We start from the raw sequence: 25,910 nt of genomic DNA, 5'->3' as shown, positions 1-25,910 counted from the left end.
GACGATGATTCGCCGATGTGCTGGTATGATCCGCGCTGAGTTGAAGTCAGTGCCTGTGAGGGCGCGGGCACAGTTGCTTGCTCACACGCACGTTCCGGCTCCGCGTTAGATTGCATCAGACCCTGAATGCGCAATGCTTCGGTATCGCCAGGTATTGGATGACGGCTTACGATGCGGAACGCACAAGGCTGACAATAGTAAGGAATAGTCGCATACGTGCAGGGTTCAGTGGCGACGGATACATACACGCACGTTACGCGCGCTGCCCTGAGGCTGCAGGTGATAAAGAATCGAAGGTCTGATCGATGTCTTCACAGGGGAGCTGTAACGCACGCAGTGCGACGATCGAACTGTCCAGATTGTATTAGGCATTGGCATCAGTTTGTACCCTATCTTCACCGTCTACGGAAAGGGATAATCCGCGTCGCAGCACGATGCCAGTCTCCTAGGAGCAAACGTCGAGACCTCCCTTCGAACGTCATAATACCCAGGCCGTATTGGCACGCTCCTTTCTGGAGGTAGAACATTGTCTGGGGCTCAGGTATCTTCTCCTAACGTTTTCAAATTCTACCAAGGGGAATAGCCGAGAAAAGCCCGCGCGAGTCTCGAGCACAGCAAGGATCCACGAATGTGCACTCCGGGAAGTAGGTCGATGAATGAGCAGAAACTGGCGATGCTACGGTTGGCGGGTGTGACTAGGTCTGTAACGTAGGGTGGGGGCAATGGTTTCAATACCGTGTATGATCTCCACGCTAAGAGCCAAGATCTGGTACCACACGAGACAGGGCCCGAAGACGATTACCAAATCTAGGCCTGCTCCTAACCGCCAGCTATACGATGAGGCTGATGGCCATACAAGGCAAGGCTCGCGAGCTTGACAGCAGATTTGACGAAAGGATGGAGCGATCAGCCGAGATCTACCAGAGCGTGCGGGGTTGATGGGCGTCTACAGCGGAAGAGAAGAGCTGCCGAATGCGGGAGGGGAAGCCAACTCGAGACCGAGACTGGTTGACCGAAACGCCGCGGAGCGCAATGCGGGGACCCGCGTGCAGCGCGGAATACAAATAACGCGCGAGGGGACAGGTATGATGTTGTGTGGGGATGCGCTGCAGTCGTAGACGTCGGCGTAAACTGTCGCTAGAGCATGCTGATCAGGCATCTGCGAGGGCAAAACTCGGAGGGTCTGCGAATGCCCAGGATGGCAAGAGAAGGATGGATCAACGCGTAAATGACGTCCACGATCGGGGTCACGTGGTGCGGAGGAGAGAGCCCGATCAGGCAGGGAGAGGAGGGCGATGGACTGTCGCGATAGCTGCCAGCCTAGACCCACTCCCCTCGCCTACTATATAGCCTTCTGCTTTCCGTGCTCCCCTCTTCTTCATTCTCTCCCTCTCCCCCATCCTCACCGCCACCACCAACAACATGGACAGCTTCGCAGAGCCCCGACGCCCGTCAGCCCCCGTCTCCCTGGCTGCCGTCCGCGAGCAGGTCCGCAAGCTTGAGTCGGACCACCGCGCATCCGGCATTCCTCTCTCCGGTCGCATAATCCACGTCTGCCACTACCTGCCTGTCGTCTCCTCGCTCGTCGGCCCGTCTCGTGCCGCCATCCCCAGCCCGCCCCAGACGCCGCCCGCGCAGGCCTCTGACATCCCACCCAGCCCCACCGACTCCCAGCCGTACGCGGACGCCCCCAAGATCGAACAACCGACACCAGTGCCTGCCAAGCCGGATGAAGCGCAGAGCAGATGGGCCCTCAGCGTACGCTACGGGCACTCTGCCATGATCAGCGGCATTGCGTCGCTCGCCTCGACACACGAGCAGCTCGTCGTCGGCTGGACGGGCGACATCCCAACCGCACTGCCTACGATGCCGCCTTCTGCGTACGGCGCGCCGTCGACATCTACCGCTAGCGAATCTGCCCATGCCTCGCCGTCGAAAGTGCCCACCAACGACATCGGCGAGGAGGAACGCAGGGAGCTCGAGCAGCTGCTCGCAAAGTACCGCTCGCGAGATGAAGTCTCAATCGAGGGCGGGAAGCAAACGACGTATGTGCCGGTCTGGCTCGACAACAAGGAAGCCCACGGCCACTACGAGGGTTATTGCAAGCAGAGTGAGTGTTTAGCCGTTCACCAGATACACCGCTTTCCCGCCTGTGCCGTATTTTGCGCGCTGCCAAATTTCGGATTTGTGCTGCTTGCACTCGATGTACGCGGTCGTCCTACTCTCTGTGAGGGGGTGACAGCTGCAATCAGTACTCGCGAAATTGCCAAATCCGACGATCCTGCCCAATTTCGCGGATGACACGCTTATCCCGTCTCGAGTGCTCCGTTCCTTGCGCTTCCGTCCGAATCTGGGCTACGCTTCGTGCAACGCCATCACATGTCTATCTTTGATTTCCGTTCTCAGTTACGGCCTATTAACTTCTCGCCATTACGTTCAATCTTACCTCCTGGTTTCGGTGGAAGTCTACATTATCATTCACGATCTTTAGCCCTTCGTGCCCGGTTTAGGTGGCTTTGACTCGTGCCGCAGTATCCCAGTCTCGCACCTCGCGTCCGCCTCTGGGCCTTGCATGCATCACACGCCTTATCGAGTACCTCGTTTCTGCAATTTCGATTCCATCTCGCTCGGAGCCACTCATACCTATCGACCGCTTCTCGTGCTCTTGCTCCGGTGGACAACGAACCCACGTTGGGGCGCTGTACGGAGAGGAGCACGGGAGAAGATATCGTTGACCGCGGAACTTTCCACCCTGGTAACCTTCTTGAGGCTTCTGTACCGCTCGACGCTTTTCTCCCCGAGCGCGCTTCTTCTCCACGTTTACCCCACCGCGTGTTATGCGCTACTGCACCCGAGCGGCCTCGAGCGCAAGGCACCGGCCCAGGTCCGCGGAACCTATGCGCTACTCTGGGACGTGGGGCCTTCAGATCGTTCGGTGATCTGCCTCCACGCGTACGGGCTTGGCGGGCCGTAGATACGGAGCGGCGGTCCTGCCTCAGGGATGTTCACAGTCTTCGTTGCTCGTATCTGAGGCAGCCGCGGCTGCTTTCGCGGCATCTCAAAGGTGTGGAGCCCATGCAGATTGATGGCGTGCTAACAATCTTGTTGAATGTGCTCGTGAGTAACACTCGCTGACAACCCCTCCTCTAGCTCTCTGGCCGCTGTTCCACTACCTGCTCTGGCAAGACGTCGCGACAGAGTACGCGTCCGCCGACTCGCATTGGGCGCCGTACAATGCTGTAAACGCTGCGTTTGCGAAGCGTGTCGCGGAGGTGTACCGTCCCGGCGATTTGATCTGGGTGCACGACTACCACCTTCTGCTTGTGCCATCGCTGCTGCGCCAGGCGCTGCCCGAGGCGGCGATCGGGCTGTTTGTGCACACGCCGTTCCCGAGCTCGGAGATCTTCCGGTGTCTCCCACGCCGCAAGGAGATCCTCGACGGCATGCTCGGAGCCAACCTCATCTGCTTCCAGGTGCGGCCAGTGCTGCGCGGCTGCAGTATATGCGATGAGACTGATCTAGGTTCTTGCAGACGTACTCCTACTCCCGCCACTTCACGTCGACCTGTGTGCGCGTGTGCGGCTACGAGATCACGAATACGGGCGGCATTGATGTGCAGGGACACGTCGCGGCCATCTCGTACTGCCCGGTGGGTGTGGACGCCGAGCGCGTCGCGAAAGACACGTACGATATAGCCTCTACGCTTAGTCGAAGTTTTGATTAACATTATCCTTAGCCTGCGCGCGGGCATCGAGCCGAAGCTGGAGGCCCTGCGCGCCCTGTACGAGGGAAAGAAGATCATCGTCGGCAGGGATAAACTGGATGTCGTGAAAGGAGTTGTGCAGAAGGTCGATACCCCTTACAGATTATTATGCAAGGTTGCTGACGACCTTAAATTCCTCGTAGCTTCGCGCATTTGAGAAGCTGCTGCGCGACTACCCCCAATGGATCGGTAACGTTGTCCTGATCCAGGTCACATCGCCTGCCCTGTCCGACTCGCCGAAGCTCGAGCGTCAGGTGTCCGAGCTGGTTGCGCACATCAACGGTGAATACGGGTCGCTAGACTTCATTCCCGTGCACCACTAGTACGTGCCTTGCCTCGAAACCTCGCTACCATTCTGACCGTACTTGCAGCCACCAGACTATCAAGAAGGATGAGTTCTACGCCCTCTTGTCCGTCGCGGACCTCGGTGTGATCACGCCCCTCCGGGACGGCATGAACACTACCTCGATGGAGTTCATCATCGCCCAGGAGCGCACGAAGCGCAGCCCGCTTGTCCTGTCCGAGTTCATGGGGATCTCGAGCAACATGTCTGACGCGCTGCAGGTGAACCCGTGGAGTCTGGAGGAGGTCGCGGCGGCGATCCACCAGGGGCTGCTGATGTCCGACGAGGAGAAGCTGAGCCGCCACCAGAAGCTATACAAGACGGTGACGACGCACACGTCGCACACCTGGGCGGCGATGCTCGCGAAAATGCTGCTCGCGCAGGTCGGGCGGCAGAACCTTGCCCGCCAGACGCCGCCAATGCCAAAGGACCGTCTCGAGAGCCGCTACCACGCAGCGAAGAAGCGGCTGTTCCTGCTGGACTATGATGTGCGTCTAGTGCTATTCGTTCCTGCGCGTAGCGTCGAGGCTGACATCGCATCGTCGACAGGGAACGCTCGCGCCCATTGTCCGTGTACCCAGCGCAGCAGTGCCCTCGCCAGAAACACTCGAGGCGCTCGAGAGACTCTCGAGCGACCCGCGGAACGTCGTGTTCATCATCTCTGGCCGCGACGGCCATTTCCTCGAACAGCACCTCGGGCACCTCAAAAACCTGGGCATGTCCGCGGAGCACGGCGGCTTCGTGCGCGAGCCGGGCGCGCCCGACTGGACCAACTTCACCGAGTCGCTCGACATGAGCTGGATGGACGAGGTGCTCGAGATCTTCCGCTACTACACGGAGGTGCGTGCAGACATGATTGGTGGCAGGGGATGCTGTGCTGATGTGCGGGGCAGCGTACCACCGGCAGCCACATTGAGGTCAAGAAGAGCTCGATCACCTGGCACTACCGCTCGAGCGACCCGGAGTGGGGGTGAGCATCTGTGCAGTATGGCTGTCGTCTGCGTATACTCACTCTTTCTTCCGCCAGTCTATTCCAATGTCGCCAATGCCAGGATCTGCTCGAGAACAACCTCGCCCGCAAGCGGCCGATTGAAGGTATATTTGTTTGTTACCAGCCTGATCTCACAGTTGCTCATATTGTTCCGCAGTCCTCGTCGGCAAGAAGAACCTCGAGGTCCGCCCGTTGGCTGTGAACAAGGTATGTCGTCGATTTGTTCCCCGTACTGGTTCGTCCGCATTGACCGATGTTCTTCTCCTCGCAGGGCGAGATTGTGAAGCGCATTCTTTATTACAACCCTGACGCCGAGTTTGTCTTCTGCGCGGGAGACGACAAGGTACGTGCTTCCATCTGAAAGGATATTACAGCATCTCACCCGCGCCCCATCACAGACCGATGAGGACATGTTCCGCGCCTTGCTCCTCTTCTCTGGTGACCAGAAGACCGCTCGTCTGGAGCCTCCTCTCTCCGTGACCCTCCTCGCGAAAGAGCCCTCGACGAAGTTCGACCCCGTCGATCTCGCCATCACACGCGAGAGTGTCTTTACGACCGCCGTTGGTCACAGCAGCAAACGTACACTCGCCGTCTGGCACGTCACCAGTCCCGAAGAGGTCAACCAGCATCTCCTTGACCTGGGCCGTATGTCGCAAGAGGACGAGGCTAAGAGCAGCCTATAGACTGCTGTATACTAGCTCATGACCTTCACGTTGCTTTTGTTCCATTTCGGTCTCATATTTCCATCAGACATACGTGGGACAGGCGTTGTACGAGTGTAATCGCGCAGTAGGCAATTCTTTTGTATATTCACGGAACATACTTCATATAGCACAAGAATAGAGGCGCAGAGCTGGAAGTAGTATCATAGAAAGCAATTTTAGAAATTTCGCACAAATACACGGTGAGGGGGGAGGAAACGTGCATAAGATGGGATTACTATAAGACGGCCTCTGTTTGCATCGGCATGGTCTGACCACCCTTGGCGGCGCTGGGTGTGAACGTATGCCAGCGGTCATTGAAGCGCACGTCTGCGAGATCATGAAATCAGTGAAATTCCCAAAACTTGCACAACAACACTCACCCAACGGCCGTCCACCGTACACGTATTGCTGGAACTTGGCTGTAGCCCGTGTCAGCCAGAAGTTTACATGAGTATTTATAACGATAGCCGTACCGATAGCCGTTTCAGCCTCTTGGACCTGGCCGAACTGGACAACACCACAGCCCTTCGACCGCGCGCCCTCGAAGAGGATCTCTGCCAGCTCGACTTGACCTGTGGTTTCGAACAGCTCGACCAAATCCTCGTTGGCGGTCGACCACGGCAGCTAAGCAAAAATGGTAATCAGTTGGAGAAAAACTGGCTCCAAGAGACTCGACAAGACTGACGTTGCGGACCATGATCTGCTGGCTCGGTTCGGGCTCGTAGCCGGCATAGGCGCCATATCCTCCAGCGGCGAAACCGTCCATCCTAAGACCAGCGGCACCACCCTGCGAGTCCGGCCCGGAGTAGTCCGCGTATAAGTTGTCCGAGAAATCTCTCCCAGCGGCGGCGGCGCCGCCTCCAGCGTAACCGCCGCGGAAACCTCCCCGTGAGCCACCCCGAAGACCGCTACCGCGCAGACCGCGAAGGCCGCCACGGTAGCCGCCACGGAAAGAGCCAGGACCGGTCAGACCGGCGTAGCGATCCTGCAGGATAAGAAGCACCCTGTGAGAATAATCCTGTGCATGCACAACCACTTGACTCACCTCGCGGACCTCAAGAGTCCGTCCGTACCAGTCGAACCCATTATACATGCCTGTAGTCAATTAGAACAAATGTAGCTTTGATCTCGACCCTTGGACTTACTGATAGCTTGCAGGGCATCTTTTGCGGTCTCAAAAATGACGGTGCCCGATCCCTTCGGGCGTCCGTCGAGGCCAATGTTAATGTCGGCGCGAATGATCGCCCCGGCAGAGCGGAATAAATCCTTCAGATCTTGCCAGCCCGCTTGATAGGGCAGCTAGAAACAACATCTTGTAAGTGCCCTTCATCGACTGGCAGCAATTGTCTTAGACGCACGTTACCAACGTAAAGTTGGTTTCCTGGGTTCGACCCATGTTGGCCAAACAAGTTGTGGGAAGGAGGGCGAGGCGGGGGTGCCGCATGCAGGCCCTGACCTGCCATGGCCATCCCGATCTTACCTGGTACAGGCGTAGCACCAAATCGCGATTCGTGTTCACGATCCTGCAGACGGATGTCTGAGCTTTCCGCGCAATTGATAACTCGTAAATCATGACACACCTCCCGGATGAAAACAGGCCGGCCAAGCAGGGATTGCTCGGACAGCTCCCGGATGGCCCTCTGGGAATCTTCTTGCGAGGCGAATTCGACAATGCTGGTTTGCAGTTGCTTATCAATAACGATAACAGTATAAAAGCACGGAAAACTCACCCGCAGCCTTTCGAGACACCAGTCGGCGTGACGAGTACTTCGGCGAACAGGACCTCACCAGCTATCAACCCCAAAAAGAAAGCTCCCATCAATAACCGTCCTCTCAGCTCGCCATTCCATCAGTAAACCGAGAAACTCCAGGACTGCGACGGCCTCGAATCGCGACGACCTCTTTCACTTCTCAAGCAAACTCGCATCAGAAGTGCCCGCCGGCCTCCGCTAGACCAGACCGCCTCTCCTCTCACTCTCGTGCAGACCAAACTCTCTCGAGCTCTCCCGGCCATGCCACGCAATGCCACACCAGCGCCATGCCACCCGGCCAACGACAGCCATCTCAGCGCGAAACTAGTCTGGGCGCCCCTTCACTTCGAAAAACTAAGTCGGGATTCCCCCACCCACCTCCCCGCATGAATTCCATCAGGTCACGGTACTTGACTTCGTAGCTGAGGTTGCCGACATAGACGCGGTTCTCGCGCTTGCTGACTTTGGCGAATTCGACGGCCTCTTCGTGGGGCGCGTTCATGGGCCCACCGAGTGAGCGCGCGAAGGGTTCGGTGGCACGACGATCACGGCTTCGTGAACGAGATCTCGAGCGGCTACGAGACTTAGTGCGCGAGTGTGAGCGACGTCGGCGACGAGGCGAGCCAGAACGTTTGCGGGAACGAGAGCGAGAACGGCTGCGAGATCTCCTCGGACGACGCTGAAGGAGTTCAAATCATGAGAGGGTACTCAATGGGAACACCCAAAGGGTACTCACATCTCCTCCGTTCCGCCTGTCATCAGGCTCCCAGTGGTCGCTCCTGCGGCCGCGACCTGTGCATACAATGAGCCATTCTGTGCTGCCCAGCTCAGACAGATGGGCGGTACATACCTGGACGTGGATCGCGGTCCCTGTCGCGATCTCTGTCGCGCCGGTCTCTGTCCCTGTCCCTCTCCCTGTCGCGGTCCCTGTCCCGCTCGCGCTCGCGGTCTCTCTTGTCATCGACCTCGTCCTTCATTTTCATTTCGACGTCCATGATGTCGGCTGTTGCGTGCTGATGAAAGCGTAAATGGTAAAAGGAAGCAGGAGAGAGTGCGGGCCAGCAGAACGGGATGCAGTGAGAGCCAAGGACGATTTTACAGTCCGTCTTCTCCGCTCCGCCAATCACAACGCTGCTATCATTCGGACTTCGAATCTCACAACAGCTCTCGCCTTTCCGTATCTGGACACTCACGCCTACTCGATCTCATGGCGGAGATCTGAGACTCCAAATTGCTGAATGTTTGGCTTGGTTCATCTTGAGAACATATTCTAAACACCCAAAATCGCTCCCAGGAATATATGTGATTGCTGGACAATGTAAGTGAGATCAAGCCTTGCGGTTCGGATTCAACGACGCGAGATAAATAAATAGACTCGAAAGTAAACTCCAACGTAGTCCAGCAGTTGTGACCCAAGCACTATATCAAGGGCATACAAGATAATACGCAGTTTCCCCTGAGGATCTTTTCAACATGGTCCGTAATATCGCAACCGAGGCGCCAAAAGAACCCCCGATACTCCATCAAAACGATGCAATGAGCGAGTTTCACGTTCTCCACGCCGCGGATGGCTGAGGCGTTGAAAATGCAAACGTCACTTGCGGCGTGTGAGCGGTCTCTTTCCTGATGCACTCCGGTCTCATGGGGAGCACGAGCTCTGGCTCAGTTTCACGACGGGCGAGTTGCCCGTTGGTGTCACATTGAACGCACATCAGGAAGAATATAAAAGCAAAGCCAAAAAAACCCTTGTGGCTTCAGCAAACATTGATCATACCGCAGACTCACAATGGTCTCCCTATTCAGGTGCGCTGAATACCCCGATATACGGCAGTGCCACCGGCATACGAAATCTTACATACGACCTATAGTGCCCTCTTTCTAGCCGCCATCGTAGCAAGTCCACTAATCTCCGCGATCACCCTATCCACACCAACCGGGTGGTACCGCGGTGCATCTGTCGAGGAGACATGGACGTCAGCGCCCGCCGACCCGACGTCCTTTGATCTCGTCCTCGTCAATCCCGATGACGGAGTGACCAAATTCAAGCTGTCATCAGACGTTCCGACCTCTGCCGAGCAGGTTCGATTCAACGTTCCCGCGAATGTGCCGGTCGCGTAAGGAAATCCACCAGTATCGACTGACATGAAGCTGATCGGATCCATGGTTCAGGGATAATTATACCATGCAAGCAGTCAACGTGACGTACGTGTGCGATCTGCTCTACCCAGATGCCTACTGACTAGCATTCGATATGCAGCAACTGGGGCCAAGTTTACCAACAAAGTGGCACTTTCTGGGTAGCCTAGATAGAGACTCCGCACGATGACTAGTTAGGTGCTTCGATCTCGCTTGAACGTACAACTCATTTTTGCGTATGAATTTCATCACTCTCGCCTGACTCATAACAATGCGTTTACCGAACTAGGATTACACTTGACGGTAGGGAAACAAGGGGATCTTATCCTGGTGAGAACAGAAAATGCTTGGGTGATCTGTTTCTTTGCCGCCGTGGTTTAGGGAAAGTTTCGAGTAGCGGTAGGTATGTAGAGGAGAGGCTAGGCAAATGATTTTCTTTGAACAAGTGTCTCTAATGTACCAGCGGTGGCTTCGCGTCTGTGCTCTCGGAGTAGACGACGTGGGATTGCTAGGGAAAGTGAACGTCAGGCCAGCTGGATGAGTCACTACCCCGACGCTTGCATAGCATGTCGTCTGGTCTCTTGACGGAATCTCGTGGCGCACATAATGTAGTCCTATGAGGTGTCATGTTAGCCACAAGAGGTAGGTAAATTCCATATTGTGAGACAGCAAATGTATGCATCCGTTGGAGCAACGGTCGAAGATGTCAAAATGGTATGAGTCATTCACTTGAAAGTAGCGTATACACCATGAACCACTGTAGCCTGATTGTGACGTGTCCATCTGACTATGGCCTCAACAGCCTCAAACGGCAGAAGAATATGATGTCTTATAACGCCGTTCAAAGTCTCCGCCACCTATCCCCAGGAATCCATGCATCAAGCTCGGTAGTTCAATGTGACATGGCAGGTGGCGCAGTCGTTGTTCGTGCTGTAGCTGCCACACGCCTTCGAGCAGGTCGACAATATGGTGTTAGCGGTGTCTATGATGGTTTGGCCGCTCACGGGATAAGACCCGGCACCATTTGTGTTATAAACCACTGTGAGCGAGAAGGTTATCCACTGGGGGAAAATGTGGAAACAGACTATAAGCGCACTGTAACAATGACCAACTGAGAACGAGTCCTTGTCGTAGTAGGTGGCACCAGGATCTACGCTGGCTATAGCCGTCTCGCAATTGGAGACGTGAGAATGTGAGCAGCGGCTGCTTCCTTCGCAATTGTTGTTGTACAACGCGATTGGCGTGACAGACGAGTCACTGGTGAGGGTCGCAAAGGTCGACACAATGAGGGCTGTGAGTACAAGAATGATCTGCATTGTCTGTATGATAGAGGTTATTCATCTATTGACAAAAGAGCAAGGAGTCACTTACTAACACAGATGCTTGTTGAAAGATGAAAGAGAGCCTGTATTGTGTCGATCCATTCTCCCTGTTTTATACAACCCAGGCGTTTAACAGTGTGCACAATGGAGGCAGGCCATTACCCCGCCCTCTCCGTAACGAAAGCCTAGGCCTTGACCAGGATATCTCACTGTGTTTCCTCCGCTACTTCATCGTGGAAATGTACGCCCTATACGTTGTGACAACTCGCCTTCCCTCCCCAGAGGGCTAATTAGACTTCTTAGCTCGATAGGTGAGTCTCAGCTTCGGCGGCTTGAACACGCACGACCCGAATAGAACCAGACACTTGTCGGGGTTGATGTATATCGAGCACCCAATAGGCCCAGTGAATGACAATTCGTGAACTATTGTTAGAGCATCCAAACCGTGGTCTGATATGTGTAGCTACGGATGAGATCTGTTGCGAGCTCAAATATTGTAGCGCCCGTACCAATCATATGCCAAAAGCTCTGTGTCTGCAGCCGCTGAAGTGCGGCCTCACTGTGTGAGGCATGTAGCATTCCATCGCGATTGCGCAGGAGATGAACCTACCAGAACTCTCGCCTGCCCAAGAAAGTAATAGCTTTCCACCCGATCCCTGTGCCATTCTTGCGTTACTATAGTACTTCATGCAGCTTGTCCAGTGCTTGGCCGAGTGTAGAACAGGAAATCGCGCTCTCTACGTGTGTCGACATAAATAGGCGAAGGGTGTCGACGAAACGGATTCCGCGGCAGCATCGTGGCAGCACTTAGGAGGACATATGCGCGAAGGCACGACCTGCTGCGCGCGAGGGTATGTACGATCATCAGACGAGAGAATACCACAGAGTGATTGAAACGGTAACTTGTCTCTCGCAGGGATAGAACGAGAACGCGCCACAAGTCGCCTCAGGCTCTGTGATCGGGACACCGACACAAGTGTACGATCTGATGCACTGTTGAAACATGGGATCAGGAGTGAGCTCGCAAGCTCGGGCATGATGGTAGCCGGGGGCCGAAGGCCCATCGTACTAATTTATCGCTCGCGGTGTACGTACCGTGCGCGATTGTCCCTTACGGGCATCGCTACGCCTGTAGACAAACGCGCTCGTCGACCGAATCCCCGTTGGTCCAACATGCACGAGGTCTTTGAGTGTCGGGGATCTACGGCAATTAGTAGACCACGTACCGGTTACTGCTGAAGGTTCGGTTGGCTACCAGGCCGTAGCACGGTTTTGGCTGAGTCCGAAGTCAAGGGGACTCCTGCGCGCCGGCGTCCAGACGTCTAATGACGGGTGTCAGCTTACGAAATTTCGCGTTTCCGCCGCGGTAGTAGCTAAACAAACATGTAGTACAACCACAATTGCCGCTTAAATGTCGCTGAGAGGAAAGCGAGAAACAAGTGACCAGGAAAAGCGACTACGATCCTCGTCGAACAGCGGCAAATACTAGTCTCCCGTGGGCAGACAAGCTGAACCACAGAAGCTCTGCTCTCCATAGGTAAGGGATATCGCCCCACTAGAACGTGTTTCGGACGTTCTCCGACACAAAGCATCTGCCTGATGCTGTCTATCGTCGCTTGGCGGGGCGGGCCCGCAAGGTATATGTGTGAGTGAGAAGGATGGAATATTTGCGACAAGTCCAAAGGCGTATTCATCGTATCTGAGTCAAGGTGAATCACTGCAGCTGGGAGTCTGATATTTTGAAGCTTCATATGCACAGTACATACTTGAATGATGATCAGCAAACTATCGAGAACCATCTGAATGATGGGCGCGAGAACAAAGATCAGGAGCAGCTTGGGTGAAAGCCAGAGCCAACCCGCGAACTTAACGTTATTAGGACTCTACGTATTCCGAGTGATCAGAATTGTCGGCAAATAATGACGCAGCAGCCTCAGCCAGCGAACAGCCATGCCTTTCCAGTCGCCTTGCACGCCATGCTCAGTACGACGACGCGTGCTCAAGCAACGTCTAGCACATAGGACGCATCAGCCAGCACGCCACAGCCACCAGTAAGACCAGGCGCGCACCCCACCGTCAATGAGCACCGTCTCTCCGTTAATGAACCAGTTCGCGACAAGACAGAGCACGAGCGCGCCCATGTCCTTGTTCGTGCCGCCCGGCTGCCCGGGCGCGGCAGCGGGTACCGCGAACGGGAACCGGAGGTCCGGCGGGATCCGCGACGCGCCAACGGCGTCGATCGTGCCCGGCGCGCTCATCTCGGTCGGGAAGAGGCCTGCGCGGCGGCCAGCGAGGCCAGGGGTCAGCACGCGCTCACGATCTGGCGCGCAGGACTACACTAGTACTGTGCGCGCAAGCAGCTTGGGGCGGACGCACCGGGCGCGATGCCGTTGACGCGGATCCCGAGCGGGAGCAGCTCGTGCGCGAGGGCCGCCGTCGCGTGCCCGAGCGCGGCCTTGGAGAACATGTACGGGAACGAGCGGCTCGCGGTGCGCGGGTCCTTCGTCCAGCCGTTCATGCTGGACGTCATCACGACCTGCGGCGCGACGCGCGCGCCGCCCGCGCCCGCGCTCGCCTTCCAGCGCTCGAGCAGCGGGAGGAACGCGAACGTGAGCCAGTACGGGCCCACGGCGTTCGTGCGCAGGGAGAGGTCGAAGTCCTCTTCTGTGATGGGGTCGAAGTACGCTGCGCGGAAGGCCGCGGCGGTGGGTGCGGCGGGCGGGGCGAACTGCCCGGCCATGATGCCTGCGTTGTTGAAGAGCGCGGTAACGTGCTGCTCGCGTTTGCCGACTTCGTCGGCGAGGCGGAGGGCCTCGGCCTGCGGCGGCGTGAATATTGCATATTGGGTGTGTGCGACCTGGTAGAGCGGGGCACTCCTGGTGAGGGAGCGCACCTTGAAGCGGATATCGCCCTGGATGCCGTGCATCCTCCCGGGCTTGCCGGTCTTCTCTGCGGCGTCATTGTACACTTTTGCCATCCTGCACGAGACCATGGCGATTGTGGGTCAGGCGGGGCAAGCGTACAAGACACAGACGACGCACTTGTCCAAGTCCTCCTGCTTAGGTCCGATGATGTACACGGTTGCCCCATTTGCGAGCAGGGTGGTGCTCATCATAAGGCCTATGCCCTGGCAGCATTCGCATCACGCCCGCTGTAGGTTCATACGAACATGCTGCTTACCGTCCCGCCGCCCGTGACTACCGCTACCACACCTCCCAGGTCGAAGACGTTGCTTGCAGTCAGGCGATCTAGCACGGCGTCTGCCATAGCTCAGTTCCAAATCAATAAAAGCAGGATGGGAAGCTACCGTATAGCTCCGGTATCGACTGCTTATATACACGTTAGCATGGTGGAACAAAGAAGGGACTATGACGTACTGCACGGTCACGCCTCTACGTTTCGCAGCCCCCCAAATGAGTCTCGCCTAGGGATCTCGGGATGCATGTGGGTCAGCATAATCGGAAAAGGCCTATACAGAAGATGGTGCACAAATCACCGCAAGTACACTGCACTGCGGCCTTGGAGATGACCTGTTAAGTAACTTCGTCACCGGCATCACATGCGATATCGTGTGACACAGGCTGGCAGAACTGCCTTCAAATTCATCTTGTACACTACACAATTAGCCACACGGCCAAACTACCTATGCAAGAGCCGGGGGAGGGGGGAGGGGGTATCGTCGTTATCGCCACAAATCAGGAGCAATCTATAGTATCAAGTTTTCCAACTGTCCAGTCCGTTCAGCATTACGAGCCGCGGTGTGTCGAGGCCTTCAAGCAGACACGGGCGCAACGGGCGCGTGCCGCCAGCTCTCGCCTGGCCCCGCGGGCACCTGCCAGCCCCAGGTGCCGTGCCGCTTGCGCCGGCTCTCGACGTCCGCCTGCATGCTCGCGACGAGCTTCTTGCCCGCGCTGCCCTTGCGCGCGGGACGGCGCCGGCCCGCCGCACGCTTCTCGGACGCGGACGCTGAGGTAGGCGACGGGACCACGAAGGGGAGGATGGCCGAGGCGGCGCCGAGCTGTGCGGGAGAGAGCGTCGCGAGGGGGGACGCGGAGAGCGCGAGGAGCGTGCGGATATCGTACACGCGGGGATGCGCGGTGGGGACTGCATGCGGACGCGCGTGAGCGGCAGCCACAGCACAAGAGGCGCGCGATGGCTACTTACGAGGGGACGCGCTGGGCACGGGCGATGCGTGCGAAGGAGCCAGACTTGCCCGTGATTGGCCGCGCTTGTGCGGGTGGCTGCGCGGTGAGCGGGGCGGGGAGGCAGGGCGCTCCGAGGTCAATGACGACGCTGCTGATGCGTTGCGCTTGTGGACCGGGACATAGAGGCCCGTAGGCGAGCCCGACGAGGGGGTGAGGTCGCGGGCGGTGCGCTCGGTGCGGGGGATGGCGACTGGGCTAGACATTACCGAGACGAATGGGATGTCTGGATGCTCGAGGGTAGGATATGATGAGCACAAGAGAAAGCACGAATCAGAAGATGTCGAGTTCAGTACACCAGGCGGCGGGAGGACTGCGGCGCAGACGAGCTGGAGGAGAGCATCTTAGCCGTGCGCTGTACTTATACGCACGCGAGTCATCGCGTAATCTCGCGATGGGAGGTACAGTGGTGACGAGCTGACGTGGCCGTGCTACGATTCCGGACACCCTGTGCTAAGCCGGGCGTGGTGCGTGTCAGGGCGGACGAAGAAAGAAGGACGAGGAACAAGCAGGACGCGGGACACGTAGTCACCGACCGGTGCAGCGGGTTCTGGCACATTCTCGTATCGTCGAGGAGCGCCTCGGATATCCGTAGATATCCAGGCCAGACATCCAGAGATAGCACCACACCCTCTAGACCGCACATCAAACCCTCGATATCGCAAACACTGCTCTGGAAAGCGAATGAATCGAGCAACAACAGCAGACGACGAGGTCACCTTGCACTCGTCTCTCGGCATAGGGGCCCCGAGTCCAGCCGGCTTCCGATCACGTGCGCAGACCAAAGACATGTCGTCATCGAAGTATCAGACCCTTGAAGGCAGAATGGAGGTGTGTATTATGTATGCAGCTGCGCACGTAAGTAGGTAGTAATCACTGCCATGAAAGCATAGACTTTTGGGGTGGGTGTACCAAGCAAAATGTGCAAGAGTTTGGTCAATCGTCCATCGTAATGAATGACTCATCCGCGCCCTGCACCTAGGCCTCGACAAATGACTTCATGTGCTGGAGCCAGCTGACGTACTCCTGTGGTCATAAACATACAGTAAGAATCGCTACGTGCAATGGCGAGAGCGCTGCATACCTTCTGCTCCTTGTACTCGGCATACTCCGGAATAAACATGGCCAGGCTCTCGTTGATGCCGCGCTCCTGGAGGAACCGCTCAAACTCCTCCTGAACGGCGACGTCGAGGGTGTCGAACTGTTGCAGAATTAGTGCGCACATAGTGCGAGGAGAGCGAAGATACACGTGCCTGGGGACCAATGTACAGTCCGCGACGCTTCCAATCCGCCTCAGCCGTCAGCTCCGTACCAACCTTTGCGTCGGTGTAGAACGAGATGTTGTCGACGACGAACGCGCCCTCCTGGCACATCGCGTCAACAGTGAGCGCGCCGGGTGCGCCCGACTAAGGAACACGAGTACGTCAGCGCCTCCAACGAGAACACATTTGCATACGCGCATACCTTCGTGATGGACACGGAGCAGCGGATGGGATACGACGGCAGGGTGCCCTCCTCCGGGTTCGCCTCCTCGCCCTCCTCCGGCTGGTCGAACTCACCCTCCTGCTCGTTCTGGATGTCCGCGATCGAGAACATCAGCCGGATGCTGGCATACACCTGGCGCGTGAGCATTCCACAAGCGGCAGCGGCACAGGCTGGCACACGCACGCCTCGTTTCCAAACTTCCGCGACAGCGCAATCTCGTCGTTTCCCGCTACGTCCTCGATCTGCAGAATACGGCGTCAGCTATGCGCCTATACGCGTGCCGGCCCAAGAGGTGGGAGGGGGAGGCACGCACCGCCCACACGCCCTGCGCCTTGAACGACTTCAGGAAGTCGGGATCCGCCTCGGCGGCGGCCTCCTTCTCGTACTGGAGCTCCTCGCCGAGTTTTTGCGCGAGCGACACGTCGGCTGGGCGCCAGCTGTCAGCAAGCCGTGCATCGCACAGTACCGCACATATACATATAAAATATACGCACAGGCACCCTCGCCGAGAGCCCGCGCGGACGCGGAGAACGGCCTTGACGTTGATGCGCACACCGGTGCGGCACGCACGGCGAAAACGGGCAGGGCGGCGCGCGAGAGCGTGCGCGACGCGGCGCGGACGGCGAACGCCCTGTTTGCGGACAGAGAGACGTGGCGGAGGCAACGGATGGCAGACATGATGGGAGAATAGGATGGCGGGGCGACGGACGAGTGTCGTGGGCGTGCAGGAGTCGAGGAGCGGAAAGTGAGCTGGAGTGGCCGCGGAATTTTAGCGCCCCTTGGGCGGGCGGAAATTTCGGGTGTCCCGGGTCTTTGTTTGGCAAGAGCCTTGGAAATAAACAACCGCTTTTCGCGATCCCGATCTCGTCGCGGTGCGGCTTGTGGCTTGTGGCACCAGTCGCTTGCGGTCTTGGGAGGGCACCCGAGCCCAGCTGCTGAGTCTGCTGGTCGTAAACCCCGTGTAATCTTCTCGCGTACGAAATTGAACATAGGCCAGCCCACCCTCGAATTCAATCGAACTGATCGAGCAAAGCGGACAGCTTCCCTGATTCGCCGGGCGAGCGGGTTCACGCCGCACATCGAGTCATGACTTTGAGGATTGCCGCGCCTCCTGGTATGGTTCTAGCGTGGAGGATGGCAAAGTACTTTCACCTGTCCCGAGCTCAGCCTATCCATATCATCTTCCACAGAACTCCGGGAATAGCAAATTGTATGCCTCTTCGCGCGCGCCGTACGTCTCGTCACCAGTGCACTCCCCGTGACTCCGATGATGTAGTATGCAACTTAATCTTGTCCATCGACAGGAAGGAAGCTGGTCATAAACGCCGGTACTACCGCTGACCTCACACAGGTCCCAGGAAGGCACCACATGAAAACATGGGACCGGGCCCGCCAATAATGTAAGTTAAGCACACCGGGCTCGTCTGTACCGCATTCATATGCTATATTTCTGTTCGACATATGTGCATCTGGCAGGTTGAATGGACTGTGTCAGCCAGTTGCATGAAGAGAACATTGCCCTTTTCACCAGCGCTTAGCGCAAAATGTGCACCGGTCTAGAACTTCTGTGCGGAGCGCACAGATGAAACCAGGAACGTCGGTGAGCAGGGTAGTGGTTCTCCAAGCCGCGATAAAGCAGCTCTCGAGCCGGAAGCTGTCTGTTCGTTAGGGTTCATGCTATGGCTATCGTGCCATCTAGCTTCGAGGACGCCCTCGAAGGAGCCTGACGTACATTTTTACCACATGGAAGGCGCATGTATCTGTGGCACGCCAGCGGCCGCCACGACCATGACCACGACCGCGCTTGCATCGGCTGCAGCAAAACACACGCCAAGCAACGTAAATAAATAATTTCATTGTGATTTAAATTTGATTGGTTTTACAACAGGAACCCAAATCCATCATCCACACGCAACACTGTATACAAATCGCAAGAAATTCTGTATCGAAACCACTAGCAGCACAGAGACAACAGGGAAGCATACCAAGAAAGGAAGAGGGGCATACATATGAATACGAACGGAAATCTATGCTCCGAGCCCGAGACACATCTCCTGGATATTTAGCAAAAACGCCAAAGGGATCTACAGAGAGAGTTAACTCCTGACCCCATTGCCGGCTAAATGACGCGCAAAAGATGTATCCTAGTACCTCGGCAGTACTCGACTGTTCGATATAGGCATTATTGAGTACAGAATACGAGAACACGATAGAGTTGGAGCGATAAGGGGAATGAACACGACGCGATACAAGTACAGGCGAGACAAATGGCTGCGAGCCGTCATGAACCTGTCTCAGGAGTGGCAGACGTGGGCGGAGACGCGTGTTCGTGGGTGCCTGGCATGAGGCAGGGACGGAGAGCTAAACGGCCACAATAGCCCTGCTGTCCATCCCGTTGAAGACGGGCCCCCCCTCAGGCGGGCCGCCGAGATGGAGGTCCTTCCCACGTCCGGCATCGCCGTCAGTCTGAGAATCCGAAGACAGATACTTGGTCTTGCGGGCCTTCGCCCCGCCGTCGTCGCCGGTCTTCGTGCGGGAGCGCTTCTTCTTCGACGCTGAAGCTTCGCCATTCGCTTCGCTTGCTGCGCCAGTGTGGTCGTTGTTCTTCCCGTTGGGCGCCGCGACGGTACTCAGTGCGGGCGGCGGCACAGGCGGGGTGGCATACGGTACAGCGCCAGGAGGCGCGTAAGGATGGTATGGCGCATATACCGGGTGCATTGGATAATACGGGGGATGAGGAACGTGCGGACTTGCGCCGTTGGGCGTGCCTTCCGGATGAGCATGAGCGTCATGCCCAGGATGCACGTAACCATGAGGGGGCGGGTAGTAGTAGGGCCAGTAGTTACTCTCTGGAGGAACGGGATAAGGCGCTGGAGGAGAAGCCTGATCGTCGCTATTGGCCTGACTCGAAAAACCTAAACCACACTGAGTGAAACTGAGTGGTTCGGTACAAAATATGGCAGCTGACCTGTCGTAGCCTGCTCGCCGCTCTGTGTACGGTTCTTGCGCTTGTATGGCCCGCGCTTGATGCCTTTCTTCCGTTCTTTCCTAATACCGTCCACGCAGGTATCCGCAATACCATACTTAACGCAGCGCTCGCAGGGACGCGACTCGTCACAGCGCTTGCACGCACCGGCGCAGTTGGTGCACTGGCGGCGGTGTTAAGAAAATTTCTCGGACGCTATAGTCGCTGGACTCACCGCCATCTTAACCTGTTTACGCTTGGGACGAGGCGTGTTCTGCGGAGGTTGCGCCCCGGGCATGTACGGAGGATAACCTAAGCTGCTGGTTCAATATACTACACTAAAAACACGATGACTCATCAAATTACCTGGTGGTGGCGGCGGCGCGGCATAGGCATATATCATGCCCGGAGGCGGGGGAGGATACGGCATGAGGTATGGGCCCGGAGGCGGGGCGCCATTGGGGGCGTTCGGGTCGTGAGAACCGTCGGGGAGGGGAGCGTAGGCAAAGTATGGGCCATAGGGGCTAGGAGGAGGATAGTGGCCAGCGAACTGCTGCTGGGGATATGCTACGGGTGGATGTGGCTGAACATGCTCCTGTCCTCCCGTATTGGACGATTTGTTTGGCTCGCTGGCCATATCGCTGTATTGTGAGGATACCGTCGAAGGGATGTATGCTCCAACGGCTCTGCTGGGCTTGCGGTTTGCGAATTATCTGTGTGCATGGGGAGCATATAGTTAGAACGAGAGCATGGAATAGGATGCAGAGGTGCCGAGAGCAGTAGCGGAGAACATGAGGAGGTTGCTCACTCCGACTCAAATCTCGTTCCCGATCTCGTCGCCGCTCAGAACTCACCGACGCTCGCTCCCACTCCGTTCTTGTTCCGCTACAACTGCTTCGCGCACCGCACCCGTCAACTTCGTGCTTTCCGAGGCTTGCAAAAGGCCGTGACTTACAACTTTGGTGCAGGACGTGCTGAGCAATCCGGCGAGCGCGTTGGTTTGATGGTCAAACGACTCGAAGAAGGGTGCACGTGTCGCAGGCTGTGAACCAAACCTTAATGCGGGCCCCCACCGACGGGCGCTACATGGGCGCGTCGTCTCTAGACCTCGACGCCAACGGGCTCGTCTTCGACGGCCACAGCCTTTCTAGGCCACCGACTGCGCTTGGTACGAAACTTGCGGCACCCGCGCAACGCGCTACAGCGTCCTTGCGGTCGTAGTGCTCTGTACCGTGAATACGAAGCCCTGGGACTATCTTATTCTCCGCCTCAACGTGCGCGCTCCGCCACTTTGGGCCTTTCTCTTTCTCAAGATCGAGGACGTCGGCGCCCAACGCATGATATCGGGGTGAAATTCTGTGCCGTGTTTTAGGTCCCACTGTCCCCCTTATAGATGAGTTGTTTCCGATGGTGGAAGTCTTTCCAGCGTCTCCTCACTGGTGCAGCACGATTGCAATCTTGCGCTGGCGTTTCACGGAGTTGTTATTTCTATGCAATCGGTGACGCCGCGGTGCCATCAACTCCTGTGATGCCCTCGGGCTCACGAACTTAACGCACACCAATTGTGTACCGTCGGCACGGTGTCCAGGGCGCGCTAGGGCGGCGTGTACGGAAATGAACACTTGGACTACCGCCTTTTCTCTAGCTTGTGCGCTATGCTGGAGAGACGCGCACGGTATCGCGAAGCATTGATTGAGATCTCGAGCTGTTCGTCAATTGCAGCGAATGGCCATCTCTCATGGGTGGAAGCTTTCATCAAGAGCGCGAAGATGGTAACAAGGTGGGCCACGTTCTGTTTCAGATGTCTGTCTACATTTTACCTTAGGCCAGCAATTGGCTCACGACCTGCAAGCGCGATTGTGCTCAGCCTCACTCTCAGTGAACATCTACATCTGTCAAAAGCTGGGTGTATTGTTAAGGTTGGGGTCGTCATTCTTCTGCTGAAAGAACGATGCAGCGCGTAGATAGAGGTTAGCGCTTGTGTTCTGTGCCTAACTTGAAGCCCCCTACATCATGCGCACTGTCTTAATCTAGAGCCTGCTGGGTTGTCACTGAGGCTTAACAATGTTCGGAAACTACTGTGCTGTTCGATTTGAACACCGAGGTCTGATTCGAAAATCTATGTCTCACCCTTACGTCTGACGACTGTAACCTTGAAGATGCCCTGGTTTCCCTTGCACTTACACCGTTTGTTGCTCATTGGAGACTTCCACGCTCTCCGACCATGCCCGGTCGCAACCCATCCTGACATTAGTAAGGACGGGTGCCGGCTCTTTGAACGAGCCCCTCTGACCGTCGCCAGAATCTGGCAACTTCTGCGTACGCGCACGTCTTCGGAGCATCCTTCGGCTATGCCGTGAATATGCAATTCTCCTTGATTACAGACTACAGACCTTGGCTCACTGGTCATTCGTACCAAGTTTGTAGCATGGTATGTTCCCTCTTCATCCGCGTCGTCTCGTACCTGTCTCGTTATTGCATCAATAACATATCTCAGCACATACCTGGCTAGCTCGAATGGATAAGGCTGCTACGCAACACCTCGTGATCATGAAGAAATCAAGAACTTCGAAGCTGCAACTGACCTATCCGAGGTTCTTTGCACATGACCTTCTCAGGACAGTACTGGGTTGTAAGTGTTGCAAGGTTGTGAATGGTTTGCGCGTGACTTACATATGTGCATTCAGAGTGTAGTTCACATTCGTGGTTGTTGTCAAACGCATGTTCTTGCCTTGTAATGGACCGCTGCTCATTGGTACGCAAGCTATACATCGCGGGAGACGGTAGGCCTGTGCGCGAGTCGCGGTAGCCTGGATATGAAGGGCCGTCACACGATATGTAGTTCGCGTATCTGGTTTGTTCTCAGAACTGCGAACGTGTGCCCAATTGCAAATGCGGGATTACGTTGCTTTTCTTCGCTATTCTCATGGAATTTGGAGGCAATACTGGATGTTCCTCTCGCATTCTTTGTCGTAGATTTTGTCGCTGTAGGACGTGTCAGAGGACTTCGGTTAGAATAAAGTGTGAGATGGGGCGAGGTGCGGAGGCGCCCGAGATTGACCTCTGCCAAAGCCGGCGGCTCCCAGCCACAGGCCCACAGCACGCTACAAATGACGCATCCGGGCTCAGTCTGCACCTTCCGCCCCCTCTCCGCCCTGGATGCGCGACACCTCGCATTGTTCTTTCTCTGCAACATAGACCATCCATCCCAGTCGCTGCTACATTCATGAACGACACCCCCATCGGACCCCTCCTCCAGGTTGTCTTCGACGTAAGGGATCATCGACTTTGACAATGCTAGCGATAGTGTGCTGACGCGGGCTGGCGCTTTGTAGTCAATCCTTGAGGTATTCCTGATCTGTGTGGCAGGGTATATTCTTGCCAGGACAGGAGTGCTTGACAGGAAGACGCAGAAGGTATGCCGTCTGAATAGGAATGCGGAGTGCGCTACTTATTCGGACGCCCAGCAAATCAACCGCCTAAATGTCTCATTGTTCACGCCTTCGCTCCTGTTCTCCAAGGTCGCGTTCTTCTTGTCGCCAGGTGCGCCTTCTTTTCTTTTCAAATGTCCTCAAACCTGCACTGACCGGGTTGCGTAGCCAAACTTCGTGAACTATGGATCATCCCGATATTCTTCGTGGTCACTACGGCCGTGTCGATGATTGTCGCGTACCTTCTGAGCTGGTTGTTGAGGCTGAAGAGATCGCAGAGGTGAGCTCGGTTTTTCTTGTCGCGGCGCCCGCGGTCGAGAGTGGTTTCTCGTCGATAATTGTGCGGCATCCGCACGCTACGGACTAAGTAGCATGAGACTTGGACGTCGGAGTTGCCCAATCGCCATGCGATCATCTTCAGCAGAGATATTGAGCATATGTCGCAAGACCACCATGCCCCCATCTCACCCGTGGAAGGTCCGCGACCAACGGTCAAGGCGCAGACCTCCTCAACGATGTTTCGTATCATGCCTCAGCTGTGTCGGATTGAGGCTTGTGGGTCTTTTGAATCTACATTTGCTTGGTAGGACTGGACCAGCGCCGTCACTTTGGGCTTGCCTTGCAGTGGTCGCGAAGCGCTTCCGGATCTGCGGTACCTGTCCTGGATCGAGACTTGATACAGGGTATAACCTTGGTGACACATGACTGACTACGTCTTATTTCACCTGTAGGAGTTTTGCGATTGCCGCCGCGATGTTCATGAACTCCAATTCTTTGCCGATCGCCTTGATGCAAAGTCTCGTTCTCACTGTTCCAGGCCTGAAATGGGGCGAAGACGATAATAATAACGCTATGGTAGGAAGGGCCTTGACTTACCTGGTGCTGTACTCCACGCTCGGCATGATGGTAAGTCTTTATCTACTGCTGAAGGACTGTACATGCTTGACACTACTACAGCTGCGATGGAGTTATGGTGTTCGCCTACTGTCAAGCGCAGATCCAGAGGCCTCTGAGGCGGAAGCGCGGCCGGCGGCACCGCTTATCGAGTCTGATGAGACTGCCTTCCCAAACTCGGAGGATGAACAGCGTATACTCCGCCATCGAGCGTCACTTGAGTCATCCGAGTCGGACTCGGACGACTCCAAGACCATCGTGCGGGGGCGAGACTATGCGGTCAAGGACCCAAACTCATCCTCCTTCCCCAGTTCGCGAACGCAGGCATCCGCGTCAGCTGCGCCTTCGGAGTATTACGCCGAAGAGGAAGAGGAAGTTGGATACCCTGCTCGGGGCACAATTACGGAGCCGACATCGACATTATGGCAGTCCCGGATGCGGCGTCTGAAGCACCGGCTGGGCAGATGGTGGAACACGTTCTACGAGTTCATGACCGTACCGCTCTGGGCGGCGATACTGTCGCTGATCGTCGCCTGCATCCGGCCGCTGCAGCACGCGCTAGACGAGCATGTGCAGCCGGTGAAGGGCGCGTTGACCGCGGCAGGGAACTGCTCGATTCCGCTCACGCTCGTCGTGCTTGGCGCGTACTTCTACACACCGCCGGAGGAGGGCGCGGGCGCGAGGCTGCCATCGCACAAGACGCAGGCGCGGGCGCGGAGCCCAAGCATGGCGAGCTGTGCGTCGTTCATGGACAATATGCGCGAGATGTTCAGCATGCGCCGGTGGGACGGGGAGCAGCGTCCGAAGAGCAGCGAGATGCGCCCTGGCGAGACGAAAACGGTGTTGGTGGCGGTCGTCGCGCGCATGTTCGTGACGCCGTTGCTGCTGCTGCCACTGATGGCGTATGCGGCGAAGTTTGACGTGCAGGAGGTGTTTGCTGAGTAGGTGGTTCATCTGGGTTCATGTGCGCGTCGTGCTGACGAAATGCAACAGCCCGGTCTTCGTGGTCTCGAACGTGCTGCTGATTGCGTCGCCGCCTGCGCTGACGCTGGCGCAGATCACACAGGCAGCGTCTGGGGATGCGTTCGAGCGGCTGATTAGTCGGACAATCTTCTGGTCATATTGCATTGTGACGCCGCCCTCGACGATCATCTTTGTTGTCGTCGGACTGATTTTCACGAAGCTCTGAACTGCTTCACATACTCACGCATGTTATTCCCTTGAGATTGGTCTGTGATTCTCGAGTCTCTCACCTTTTCCTTGATAGGGTTTGTCGGGTGTGGTCCTGTTGGCGTCCTCGAAGGGAGATTGCATGAAGAGGGCATCCCCCTTCCAGGGTTGTCGAGCAGCCAAGTTGTAGAACGTAGCTCACGCAGTTAGACTTTTTATCTCTCAATTGATTATAGATACGCAATGTACCATTATCTGCCGACTTGAATGACTTCTCCCAGACGTCGTCTTAGTCCCGTATGCCTGGTTCACGGCACGTACGAAGAGTACTCGCTGCCTTGTGGTACATGTCACTACTATTGAGTACTTGAGTAGTCTTACTATGAGTGGGATGCGGCTCGGGCGCTTCCTTGTCATGATGTAGGTCAATTTGAACGGAGCATGGCACTCGAGAGAAGAGTTCGCGCGCTTCTTTCCTCAGCAACGCTCCGGTACACTATTACAAATTTATTTTCAAACGCTCTTCACATTTTAGAACAGATCGAGAAGCAGGGATCTGTGTAACAATGACCTCCGCAAGTCTTCCTGTTTTCCGATTTCTTATTGTCTGCCTCAAATAATATCCTTCACATTTAAAGCAGAATTTGCGACTTTGTGATGTTGCTCGAAACCTACCTTAGCCTGTTGTGGCGCACTACGCATCAGACATTGCCGTAGCTCACTACAAACACGTGTACGTATATAATGCGCTAT

At 56.3% G+C, this 25,910-nt stretch overlaps 9 protein-coding genes across 9 annotated transcripts; 3 read left to right on the top strand and 6 right to left on the bottom strand.

Annotated features, from left to right (window-relative positions):
• Positions 1–1,422: 1,422 nt before the first annotated feature.
• On the top strand, positions 1,423–5,992 carry POSPLADRAFT_1182414 (glycosyltransferase family 20 protein; the record flags this gene model as incomplete). The annotated part of the gene is made up of 13 exons (XM_024488917.1): positions 1,423–1,676; positions 1,746–2,110; positions 3,151–3,473; positions 3,533–3,684; positions 3,737–3,848; positions 3,907–4,085; positions 4,135–4,594; positions 4,656–4,946; positions 5,000–5,076; positions 5,134–5,201; positions 5,255–5,304; positions 5,369–5,440; positions 5,496–5,992. 13 exons carry the CDS (start codon positions 1,423–1,425, stop codon positions 5,778–5,780), a joined length of 2,688 nt encoding a protein of 895 aa, XP_024338062.1. The 3' UTR covers positions 5,781–5,992.
• Positions 5,880–8,514, bottom strand: POSPLADRAFT_1170962 (hypothetical protein). The gene is made up of 12 exons (XM_024488112.1): positions 8,399–8,514; positions 8,289–8,331; positions 7,931–8,231; positions 7,532–7,592; positions 7,382–7,475; positions 7,160–7,324; positions 6,947–7,100; positions 6,847–6,896; positions 6,487–6,786; positions 6,275–6,425; positions 6,182–6,220; positions 5,880–6,128 (listed from the first exon to the last, which is right to left on the bottom strand). Coding segments are annotated over exons 1-12 (1,452 nt in total). The 5' UTR covers positions 8,401–8,514; the 3' UTR covers positions 5,880–6,036.
• Positions 8,515–9,415: 901 nt separating this feature from the next.
• On the top strand, positions 9,416–10,119 carry POSPLADRAFT_1146797 (hypothetical protein; the record flags this gene model as incomplete). Its single annotated transcript, XM_024485985.1, has 3 exons — positions 9,416–9,666; positions 9,722–9,754; positions 9,978–10,119. Coding segments are annotated over 3 exons (426 nt in total), but the record flags the coding sequence as incomplete, so codon positions are not given.
• Positions 10,120–10,566: 447 nt separating this feature from the next.
• POSPLADRAFT_1145723 (hypothetical protein) lies at positions 10,567–11,004 on the bottom strand (the record flags this gene model as incomplete). The annotated part of the gene is made up of 2 exons (XM_024485829.1): positions 10,567–10,727; positions 10,785–11,004. 2 exons carry the CDS (start codon positions 11,002–11,004, stop codon positions 10,567–10,569), a joined length of 381 nt encoding a protein of 126 aa, XP_024338059.1.
• Positions 11,005–12,769: 1,765 nt separating this feature from the next.
• On the bottom strand, positions 12,770–14,302 carry POSPLADRAFT_1040416 (hypothetical protein). The gene is made up of 6 exons (XM_024477742.1): positions 14,191–14,302; positions 14,052–14,137; positions 13,904–13,988; positions 13,387–13,828; positions 13,080–13,285; positions 12,770–13,020 (listed from the first exon to the last, which is right to left on the bottom strand). Exons 1-6 carry the CDS (start codon positions 14,275–14,277, stop codon positions 12,991–12,993), a joined length of 936 nt encoding a protein of 311 aa, XP_024338058.1. The 5' UTR covers positions 14,278–14,302; the 3' UTR covers positions 12,770–12,990.
• A 558-nt stretch (positions 14,303–14,860) lies between these two features.
• On the bottom strand, positions 14,861–15,503 carry POSPLADRAFT_1040415 (hypothetical protein). Its single transcript, XM_024477741.1, has one exon. The coding sequence runs from the start codon at positions 15,416–15,418 to the stop codon at positions 15,167–15,169; it is 252 nt and encodes an 83-aa protein (XP_024338057.1). The 5' UTR covers positions 15,419–15,503; the 3' UTR covers positions 14,861–15,166.
• Positions 15,504–16,026: 523 nt separating this feature from the next.
• Positions 16,027–17,436, bottom strand: POSPLADRAFT_1040413 (hypothetical protein). Its single transcript, XM_024477740.1, has 7 exons — positions 17,192–17,436; positions 17,011–17,123; positions 16,881–16,939; positions 16,677–16,818; positions 16,466–16,618; positions 16,297–16,413; positions 16,027–16,238 (listed from the first exon to the last, which is right to left on the bottom strand). The coding sequence occupies exons 1-7, from the start codon at positions 17,373–17,375 to the stop codon at positions 16,191–16,193; spliced, it is 816 nt and encodes a 271-aa protein (XP_024338056.1). The 5' UTR covers positions 17,376–17,436; the 3' UTR covers positions 16,027–16,190.
• A 1,622-nt stretch (positions 17,437–19,058) lies between these two features.
• On the bottom strand, positions 19,059–22,415 carry POSPLADRAFT_1145839 (hypothetical protein; the record flags this gene model as incomplete). The annotated part of the gene is made up of 10 exons (XM_024485852.1): positions 19,059–19,612; positions 19,666–19,846; positions 19,898–19,974; positions 20,029–20,351; positions 20,517–20,704; positions 20,823–21,018; positions 21,100–21,320; positions 21,849–22,011; positions 22,056–22,130; positions 22,336–22,415. 10 exons carry the CDS (start codon positions 22,413–22,415, stop codon positions 19,059–19,061), a joined length of 2,058 nt encoding a protein of 685 aa, XP_024338055.1.
• Positions 22,416–22,888: 473 nt separating this feature from the next.
• POSPLADRAFT_1182402 (hypothetical protein) lies at positions 22,889–25,425 on the top strand (the record flags this gene model as incomplete). The annotated part of the gene is made up of 7 exons (XM_024488916.1): positions 22,889–22,933; positions 22,998–23,078; positions 23,130–23,205; positions 23,262–23,373; positions 23,825–23,999; positions 24,051–24,928; positions 24,981–25,425. 7 exons carry the CDS (start codon positions 22,889–22,891, stop codon positions 25,174–25,176), a joined length of 1,563 nt encoding a protein of 520 aa, XP_024338054.1. The 3' UTR covers positions 25,177–25,425.
• Between the last annotated feature and the right edge of the window lie 485 nt (positions 25,426–25,910).

The sequence above is a fragment of the Postia placenta genome (genome assembly GCF_002117355.1).
Source record: "Postia placenta MAD-698-R-SB12 unplaced genomic scaffold POSPLAscaffold_9, whole genome shotgun sequence".
NCBI classification, from domain to species: domain Eukaryota; kingdom Fungi; phylum Basidiomycota; class Agaricomycetes; order Polyporales; family Adustoporiaceae; genus Rhodonia; species Rhodonia placenta.
Note: the sequence above shows the minus strand (reverse complement) of the source record. Positions and strands in the feature narration are given on the sequence as shown.

Coding starts and splice junctions, on each gene's coding strand:
- POSPLADRAFT_1040415 (XM_024477741.1), bottom strand. CDS start 15,418: ATGTCTAGCCCAGTCGCCATCCCCCGCACCGAGCGCACCGCCCGCGAC.
- POSPLADRAFT_1170962 (XM_024488112.1), bottom strand. Junction 7,593..7,930: donor GATGGAATTCATGCGGGGAG/GTGGGTGGGGGA, acceptor TGGGGTTGATAG/CTGGTGAGGTCCTGTTCGCC. Junction 6,897..6,946: donor AGATGCCCTGCAAGCTATCA/GTAAGTCCAAGG, acceptor AATTGACTACAG/GCATGTATAATGGGTTCGAC.
- POSPLADRAFT_1040416 (XM_024477742.1), bottom strand. CDS start 14,277: ATGGCAGACGCCGTGCTAGATCGCCTGACTGCAAGCAACGTCTTCGAC. Junction 13,829..13,903: donor AGGGCGATATCCGCTTCAAG/GTGCGCTCCCTC, acceptor ACGCCGCCGCAG/GCCGAGGCCCTCCGCCTCGC. Junction 13,021..13,079: donor CGGTGCTCATTGACGGTGGG/GTGCGCGCCTGG, acceptor CCTATGTGCTAG/ACGTTGCTTGAGCACGCGTC.
- POSPLADRAFT_1040413 (XM_024477740.1), bottom strand. CDS start 17,375: ATGTCTGCCATCCGTTGCCTCCGCCACGTCTCTCTGTCCGCAAACAGG. Junction 16,940..17,010: donor AGGCGCAGGGCGTGTGGGCG/GTGCGTGCCTCC, acceptor CGTATTCTGCAG/ATCGAGGACGTAGCGGGAAA. Junction 16,619..16,676: donor GCTCCGTGTCCATCACGAAG/GTATGCGCGTAT, acceptor CGTGTTCCTTAG/TCGGGCGCACCCGGCGCGCT.